Genomic DNA, 10,058 nt, shown 5'->3' on the forward strand with positions numbered 1-10,058 from the left:
GTGAGTTCAGTGATCTTCAGTTGCCTTCCCATTCGCTGGATCTAAATCCAACAGAACAGCGCATGTCGTAGAACGGGAGTAGTAAACCTTGCAACAAAAAACACCCAAACTTGAACACTTACCTGCTGTCGGAAGGCCTTAAGGGATGGTATTGACATAGGTCTAACTAAATACGTACATTTACTTGTAATTAGTAGGGTTTTTGTGTGTGTTATTGTACTTTTTAAAGTAGTTTACAGAGCCTAGTAGTGTAGACACTGCTGAAAGTAAACCCTGTGAACTCCTGGCCATATGGCCATACTCCAGGCCACTATGACTTCAAATTCAAGATGTGTTTGCCAAGAGAGGCCGAACTAGCAGCTTATAAGAACGATCTCTCCGCTTGTAACGGAGAAACATGTGAGCTGGTGCGATACACCAATATTATAGGATTTACACAAATGTAATAGGGTTACGCAGCATTACAAGTCAGTTTAGCATTATAATGATTTTGACATTTTGGAAAAATTACGTAAAGGTTAAAATATAACGTGTTGCTTTAAACACAATGCGTTTTTTTTGATAGGGTTGACTTTGGGAAGTATACTGTATTTCAAAACCTACATTATCCCTCTCACAACTACATTTGATGTGTGCTTAAGGGTTATGCTGAATAATTTTGGACAGGAACAGGAAGATAAGTTGGCCTTGGCAGGTTAAAATATAGTTTTGAAACTTTCAGAACCACTACAAAAGATGCACAACTATCTCTCTCCCAGTGGAAACAAGTAAAATGAAGACTTGTAACAGCACACCTTTCTTTACAATTAGAATTGATCCACAGATAACCTCAGAAAACAAGCTAGCCTTCGAAAATTCATCCAGATTACATTTAAGCATTAAATCCTCTGCTATACATTTAAAGAATGCATTTTAGAAACAAACGAAATATAATCATGAGAAATATCACTATAAACTATCATAGCGGATGGTGCTAATGGCGAATAATTTGATTAGTTCATACACAACCCGTTGATGTTGTCATTTATTTAACAATAATACAATGGCTTGTAAATATATTTCCATGACACTGTAGAAAATTCCCTGCCACTGACTTCCAGTCATAACGTACTACACCGGCACCCTCAGTGTACCAGTTTCTATAGTCCACCAGACGGCGCCAAATCGCCATCTGCTGTTTTCGTCATCTGAAAGTGTTTCAATAAAAGATTTCCTCTAAACCGCAGCCGCATATAACATCATTCAGAGCCACATAAGTGAGCCGCGGGGATTTACAACTAAGATGATACCAACAAAAAGTCTGTATGAGTCAAGCACGAGCACGAATCGTTCGATTTGAGGTTTTTGATTTTTAATTTAATCTAAACCAAAAGCAAAATGTTTAGTGACTCAAAATGTGGCGTCGATCGGTATTTTGTTTCATGCATTGACGTGGGCTGTTCGCCAAACGTTATCTTATGCCACATGTCTTACATTGATTACCTTTCACATACATCTGAAACTAACTGTATGACAAAATTAATGTTTATTATTAATTACCTTTATACGAATTGAAGAATCTTTTTCAAACAGTGTGTTATCGTGAGATTTGCGGTTACCAGATCTTGAGTTTATTACTTAATAAATCCACGCGTATTAATTACACGCTTGCTTTCTTTGTTTTTATGCTTTGTTCAAACGATATCATGACAAAACTTTACATTTCATTTATGCTTGATTCCTTTTCCTGTAAAGGTACCATTTTAGAGAAACATGTTTTTGATTGGACAGTGACGGCATGCCAGTTGAGAACATTACAGTTACGATTCAGACGTAAACCACAATGAAACTAGATAAAACAAAAGTTTTTTTTTTTACTTTAAACATGTAAAAATGTTGTCGTCTTTTAAAACGTAAGCTGTCCCATATTTGATCTCAAACAATTTACCTAAACATTGTGATCCACACATCCGAATAACTTTGTGTAGTGCATAAACTATGATCAACCTATGAAATAGAACAACTTCAGTTAATAGTTACATTTACAGCTGCAGACAATATTTTCCACTCTTCTGTATTGACATGAGTGAAAAAGGGAAAATATGCTGAAAGCTTTATGTAGTAAAAAATATTCAATAGACTAGATCTTTGTCACATATATAAACCATGCCTTATTTTCCATTCAGTTTATTAAATCATTATTAAAGTTTATTAATTGCTTCATTAACTCTCCAAAAAAGAGTGTGAACACCACTTACGTTTTAGTGGTACAAATATACAATATTACAGAGTTCTTGGTCCACATGAAAGCTAAGTCAGTGTTTCTCAGAATTCCTCCTCCTCTAATGGCAATCACAAGGCCGCTGCGTAGGCTGGGTAGGCTTCGTGTAAGGCCTTACCTACGCCTGGCAATAACACGTAAGCTATGGGAGTATGAGGAGTCGAGGCCGTCCAGTTTGGGCAGTTGCAGGGCACCATGTATCCAGGGTTTGCGGGACTGTGGTGTGTGTGCGTGGCGCCCCCAAGAACTCCCATTGCGGGGAACGCAGCCATACGGCCAGGATACTCAAGCGAGCCGTGTGCAAAGGTAGACGCGGATAACTCGGAGGACATTTTCGAGTGTATGTCAACGTACTGGTATGGGATGGTCGGCAGAGGTTGGCCACCGAGAAATGCTCTGGTAGCAGCGGCCACGGCTGCAGCCTTTTCGGCGTCTCCGCCCTGCAAGAGCGACCCCTTCAGGGAGTCGGGCTCTCGGAGGCTGTAAGCCACGTTCAGCTGGTACCTGTCCTTCCTTGCTAAGTTCTTGGGCTTCCGCCGCGGTCTGTACTTATAGTCCGGGTGTTCCTTCATGTGCACCGCCCTGAGCCGCTTGGCCTCGTCGATGAACGGCCTCTTTTCAGAGTCCGACAGAAGTTTCCACTCTCCGCCCAGACGCTTGCTAATCTCCGAGTTGTGCATCTTCGGGTTGTCCAGTGCCATCTTTCTCCTCTGAGCCCTCGACCAGACCATAAAGGCGTTCATCGGGCGCTTTACGTGGTCAATGGGTTTCGACATTTTGTTGTTAGACTCGTTTTCTTATACGGGCACCGAGTTCCACTTTGAAGTCCACTTCCAAAACTAAAGTAGTCTTCAACTTGAGCCAAACCGCGTATTCCTGAGACATACGTCAAATAATGTGCGCTAGTGCAGAGACATGCTTTCTGACACAGAACATTTCATCAAGAAAAATACAATCTGCACGGTAGTTTAAGGGAAAGAAAATTGTGTAACTCAGTGTATTTTAAGTTTGTTTTACTGTTCCCTGGAGTTCGTTCGCCTCTTCAATAAGTCCATTCTTTAGGTAAAGATGCGATCCATACACGGAGTAAGAGCGCACAACCCCTCAGGCTTCTCTATGTGAGGCGTTTATTCAACAGGTGCTCAGTGATAAGCTCGCTGGCGCAGGAACTGATTCGTGCAGTAAAATAAGCTTGGGTCCTCCTCGGTGACATCAGCGCGAGAGGAGACAGCCTCTGGGCGGTGCTTTCCAAAGCGCCTTCACGCGCCCTTGTTTACTGAGCTATCAAGTTTTGTTTAGCCATGAAATAGCACTGTTAATGTCTTAATCTAGATCTTTATGTTTATGTTTATGTTTAAAAGCTTTAATTAGCACATGTATGTTTTCACAGATTAAAAGAAGTATAAGTGTAATCCTGTCGCAAATCTAGCACGCACTTACACTGTTTGGTATAATGTTAGCTTTGCACTAATGACATAAGATTTAACTAGAAATTAATATTATTATGATTAGTTTGTTTATTAATATTTAATTAATACAGATACCAGTTAATTACTCAAGATTAAAGTATTGTTAACAGAATGAAAGTGGTATGTAAATATGTATTATTCAAAGGAAATTGCTAAAATGCTAAAAGTCGAATAAGAGAAAACTAACTTTCTTCCAAAACACATACATCCGTTTTTGGCACGCCGAAGAGTATAGTTTACTTCCCATAACAAATTACGTGACCTATAAGGTTCGACTTTGGCAAAAACCGACTGTCTGTACGTGTCTACGTGTTTGCATTTTCTCAGTGACCGCAACGCCCTATTACGAACTGAAAATAAAATTTTAGTCGAACAATTAAAACGGCGCTTCGCTCAGGTTTGTATTACACGTGTTTATTATTGTCCGAACTGAGCTCGTACTTGGAGTAATGTTTCCGGTCTTATCAGCAGCATAGTGCTGAGAGAAGTCATTGTTGGAGTGAAAGAGCAGCAGGAGGATTAAGATGATAATACACCTCAGCCCGTGCCATGAGCCGCTCGAAGAACAGGTGCAGATTGACAAGTTGCTACGTGGGTAACTGGCGTCTCAGCATGGCCTCGTGATTAAACGGATTTTATAGAGTGTAAGTTTCTTTAAAAAGGATAATGAGAAATTGCCCAGCCTCCACTTTAGCTTTATTTACATGACCAGTATAATTTTTTTAAAAGTAATCCTTAACATTTAAAATATAAAGGAGCAGTTCTACAAATTGTCCAAATAATCTCTGTTATCTGTTAACACACTAAAAATAACACTTTAAATTTACATGATAAATGTAATGAAAACGCTGATATCATTTTATTCATTTACTTGTGAATTCAAAGTGCCATCTGTCGAACCTAGAAGAACACGAAGCAGCTTAATTAGAATCAGAATCTCTTTATTTCGCCAAGTATGTTACACATACAAGGAATTTGACTTGGTTAGAGAAACACAGGTATGACATGTAACAAACACACAGACTGTATTACAATGTATTACAACAAGGTTAATGTAGAGGGGGGCTAGGGATGGTGGTTTGCGTCAAAAATCCACCACCATCTCTTCAGTGTTTCTGGTGTTAAGCAGTAGGTGGTTGTTGCTGCATCTGGAGATGGATGCTTGACCTCTTTTCTGTTCCGTTGGGGACAAATTTGAGGCCCACCAGAGTGGAGTCATGCACAAATTTCAGGATCTTTACAGCTGATTCATTGGAGACACAGTCTTTGGTGTAGAGGATGAAGAGAAGAGGTAAGAGAACCCAACCTTGTGGTACTCTAGCACTTAGTGTCTGGAGGTCTGAAGTGTAGTCTGATGGTCTGTGGTCTGATAAATTCCCAAAGAAATTGAGAAGGAATTGTGAATGCTACCACACAGTGCTGCAACTGAATGGGTTTAATGTAAATGTGGTAATAATAATTTATTGTAAATATTTTTATAGATAAACAATAGTACAGCAAAAGACAAAAACAAATCCAAAAACACATACACTTTATGTAGCTCTTAAGCTTTAGCTGGTGGCAACCAGGGAGATGGAGAGCTCTCTATCTAAAAGTATTTTGATTGTAAAATCAAAGCTTTATTTTTAGCATGCAGTTTGTCACATATCATGCACACTAATTAAAGTCTCTATTACCCACAAACACCTTCACAGCCTCCTGTGGCACATTTCACTGAGCCTTTTCTGTGTGTGTTGAGGATTTTCAGCCTTCTTGCTGTGTTAGTGAGTTCTTTGGATACAAACTGGGAAAATGAAAAATGTAGTCAATCAGAAATCCAATATATTTTTATTAGTATGTATAAAATATTAAACAGAAAACCTCTGCCAAGTATGTTAATTTGTATACTTAATATAAAATGTATTTGTATAGCGCTTTTTGCAACTGCCATTGTCACAAAGCAGCTTTAAGAGGACAAGAAATCAACAAAACATAAAAACCTAAGAGCCTTAGTGAGCAAGAAAAGTGGCAAGAAAACAGTGGCAAGAAAAATCTCCCTCAGAGCTGGAGGAAGAAACCTTGGGAGGTACCAAGACTCCGGTGGACCCATTCTCCTCTGGTCAGAACTATTTATACATTATTGATAAAAGTCACTGTACCACCACATAAGACTGTTCTACTGCTCAGGTGTGCTGAAATATTCAGAATATATAATAAGTAATATAATCATGGTAGAAATGGTAAGAATAATGAGAGTAATGATAGTTAATGGTGGTAATAATAATAATAATAATAACAATACTGGCAGATAGTTAGAATCCATGTAAATTTTAATACAGTTGTTAGGCAGATAACAGTGTCAGGAGAGTGGGCAAGTCTGACATTGAACAGAGATATGAACATTATCAGAGTGCTGGAACATCCTGGCTATAGTCTAGTCTTGAGGTAACAATCCAGATTGGAATTTCTAATACATGTGGTTCTTACAGCTTTTTCTAGGATCATATAAATGTTAGGTTAGAAATAGGTCTGTAATTAGACAGTAAGCTAGGATCAAGATTTGGTTTTGTGATCACTAATTTAAGAGCTTTGGGTACATGCCCTAGACTAAGGGACATTTGACTATTAAAAAAGTCTGATTATAACTGGGAGTACTTTTAAAAGTTTGAAAGGAAATCTTTTTTCATAAATTATTTTGATACAGCAGATAAACACTGTCCTCTTTGGACAGAACATTGGAATCACAGGAATAGCTCTGTAGTGGTTCAAATTCTACCTAACGGAATGTTATCAGTTCAAAAACGTACATGGCATTAACGTCCACTGTTACACAGATGATCAGAACAAATACTAGATGTTGTGTAATTTCCTTTTCTAAATATTGACAAAACAGAGGCTCTATTTTTAAAGCCACAGGAAATAAATGATCAGACTTAAAGTTAAATCTGTCTGATTTCTGTCATACCTGGTTCAGCAGCTAAAAGTCTTAGCATTTGATCAACATATAAGTAAAATTACTAAAACAGCTTTTCTACATCTCTGTAATATTGCCAAGCAAAGAAATGCCTTATTCTTATATGCACTATTGTGAAAGTGTTCAGTCAGGTTGTTCCATCAGGATGTTCCAGCACTTCAACTAGATCAAAATGTTGAACTGTTGTAGCCAGTGTCCTTTCTAACATGTCTATCAGCACTGCACTGGCTTCTAGTTATATTCTGTATTGAGTATAACATTTTTGATTGATGTATAAAACTTTACATAGCCTTGTGAGTCTTGGTTCCCTTCCAAAGTTTCTTCCTCCAGCCCTGAGGGAGTTTTCCTTGCAACTGTTGCCTTTGGTTTGCTCCCTTGGGGTTACATGTTGTGAAGTGTCATTGCTCTTTTGAGCTGTTACTGGATTTCTGTAAAGCTGCTTTCTGTCAACATCAGTTGTAAAAAGTGCTTTACAAATGCATTTGATTTGACAATCCACTCAGGGCTGCAGACATCACTGCTAGGGCACCTTTTCCTACCACATTTCCCATTCCAAACAACTTTCCATTAATATGCTTTGATACGCTCAGCCTTTTCAGCAATGGCCTTCTGTGGCTTACCCTCCTTGTGGAGGGTATCAGTGTCTTCTGGATAACTGTCAAGTCAGCAGTTCTCCCCATGATTGGGATTGTGTGTGCTGAAATGTGAGACAAATGCTGTGTATCTCAGTATATAGAGATACACCGTATTTCTACTATTTTAGTAGTTATTTACTCAAACTTGAGATGAAATATTAAAGTTTTCTATCATTTGCGATACTAGATTTTAATGAGCTATAAGTCACACTGAACTGTCACTTTACATGTAATTAAATCTAGAACATATGACACTTTACTGAATTATTTTTTTCCACAATATGAATTTTTTTTGATATGCATTAGTATATCCTTTCTGAAAATATGTTTCTGTAAAATCAGTGAAAAGCAACACATGGTTCGCAAACACTTTATTAAATGAAAGAAATGGCATTTGTCTCACATGTGTATCCAATACAGTAGTTAATGGATCTGGTTTAAGCCTTTGATTCGCAATGTTATTTAAAACCAGTTATACTGCACCCGGCTGGCATTCTTAGTAGGATTATTGTTTTTATTTCTTTATTTATCATTCCACACAGAACTCCTGAAATGGACTGGACAAAATGATTGACACTCTTTCAAAACTGTAATTATTATTAAATAAATGATAATTATTAAATAAATCGTTTCAATAATGTGATGTTTTTTTCATTTGTATTTGTGGAAAGTAACCGGTTCTGGCAATAAAAAAAATCACCCATTCAACCAGTTTAAATGGAGAAATGTTGACTCAATATTTGTGTCCGTATAACACACTGAGCATGGAGAAAAGAAAGAGCAGCAAATAATTGTCTGTAAAAGAAGAAAAGAGCAAAGAAAATGTAAGAACCAAAATTGTGGAAGACTAGAATTCCATCTCCAGAAATCTTAATGTTCCTCTGTCCAGTGGACACAATGTCATCAGAACTTTAAACAGTCTATGACACTGTAACTAAACTCCCTGGATGTGGACAGAAGAGAAACAGTGAGTTGAAGGATTGTTCAGATGGTGGCTAAAGAACCTCAATCAACTTGCAAACAAATTCAAGCTAACCTGACCATCTGAATGAAATAGGATGTTATGGTAAGAGACTCAGGAGGCATTCCTTTTTGGCCAAGCAACCAAAAGTAGCCTTTCGGATAGATCAGAAACAATAAAGACTTTTTACAAGTGCTCATATGTAGATCTAACTTACTAAGAACCAAGGGGGTGAGCCAAGAGCCAAGTGTTGATAACAGCAAGACAATTTGGTAAAATGTAATTAAAGAGATGAATGATTCAAACTCTGGTTTTAATTTCTTGCCCTTTTCTAAAATTTCTCTGGTCATAAAGCTGGGGTTGCATTGTACGGGTGATCTGAATTATCTCTGAAGAAGCTCATTTAGCGGCTCAAGAAAAGAAAGTTCTTTGAGAAAAGGGAAGGAGGGAACAATGTATTCAAAAAAGGCTTTCACTTCTCATCATTGTAGAAGAGGGCCCCTTCTCTTCACACAGCTGTGCCCTATTCTTCTTCACAATGATGTAACCTTGGTGCCATAGCTCTTGTTTCTTTGTGCGCTTGCATTTGGAAGAATAGAGTTGCAGGAGACACAAAAGTATATGTAAGGAACATCAATAATAGAACTGTGTGGTTTAGCCTAACTTTGTTTTGACTGGCCATGCCAGTATGTGCCAGAGGGCCAGAGATGCTACAACACATTCAAATACTGTGAATTCACAGGAATTCTATTCCATTATTTTTGTTCACATTGTTAATAAAGATCTTATGTTAATCACAAAATGCAGTTTTACAATATGCCAAATACTACAGTATAATGATTTTCTTTTGCAGGACAGGAATGTTTTTATACATTTCTTATAAAGTTCTTATAAATGTTGTGTTCTTTGAAGCAATGCTATTAAAAACATTTTTGTTCCATATAGAACCCTTCACTGTATAATGTACACATAATGTAAAGGTTCTACAGCAGGTAAAACATTTTCTAGGTCTGTATGTCCATTTAAAAAAGAATTACAACCAATTAGAACCATACAATACGATAAAAACTGTCAACCCAAGTTGGGTTAAGATTCTTCCCATTCCAATATCCATCTCAGAGTGTTCTCCTTAGTTCTGAGGAGGCCAGAATCCAGCTGACATCACAAGCTGTTTTGTTGGCTGTTCTTTGTGGCCAGTAATGAATCTAATGACTGTGAAAGGAGAGAGGAGGATAACTCCAATGAGGGAGAAAGATGGTCACGCTGTGTGGCTAATGCCCTGAAATTTGTGACTGTGGTGAATGAGGACAATAGAAGTGAATGACAAGACCATGACCAGTGTTTTTGTCCACTCAATTTGTCTTTGGTCTTTCGACCTAATCACATTCACTAGGAATCCATAAAAGCTTTGGCTTGGGGGAAAAAAAACTGCTGAGAGCTTTTTCACTATATAAAGGAAAATAAAGAGTGAGTACCCTCATCTATCAACAAGGCAGCAGGACTAGATAAATCAGTGTCCTAAGGAAGCAGAGAATGAAAGGGTGCAAATGTAAAAAGATTTTGACTTGACAGGTCATCAAAATTAGTTCACCACCACTGGAATGTAAGCTATAGAGCTATAAAAACTATAGAGACTGCAAATCTAAATTTGAAAACGCTTCATATGAATCCTAATTTAGTAATTCTTAAATGCATTATGCCATTCCTGTATATTCCTTTATTGTTTTAAAAAAGAAATTAATAAAAAAAATGGAGATGTATAACATCCTCTTTTAGCATT

The 10,058-nt window shown here is 37.6% G+C and overlaps 1 protein-coding gene across 1 annotated transcript; it reads right to left on the reverse strand.

Annotated features, from left to right (window-relative positions):
* Window positions 1-2,282: 2,282 nt before the first annotated feature.
* On the reverse strand, window positions 2,283-3,349 carry sox21a (SRY-box transcription factor 21a). The gene has a single exon (XM_072683876.1). The coding sequence runs from the start codon at window positions 3,034-3,036 to the stop codon at window positions 2,332-2,334; it is 705 nt and encodes a 234-aa protein (XP_072539977.1). The 5' UTR covers window positions 3,037-3,349; the 3' UTR covers window positions 2,283-2,331.
* Between the last annotated feature and the right edge of the window lie 6,709 nt (window positions 3,350-10,058).

This window comes from Salminus brasiliensis, chromosome 7 (genome assembly GCF_030463535.1).
Source record: "Salminus brasiliensis chromosome 7, fSalBra1.hap2, whole genome shotgun sequence".
In the NCBI taxonomy this organism is placed as follows: Eukaryota; Metazoa; Chordata; class Actinopteri; order Characiformes; family Bryconidae; genus Salminus; species Salminus brasiliensis.

What these genes read in the sequence shown, in the direction of transcription:
- sox21a (XM_072683876.1), bottom strand. Translation starts at nt 3,036, where the DNA reads ATGTCGAAACCCATTGACCACGTAAAGCGCCCGATGAACGCCTTTATG.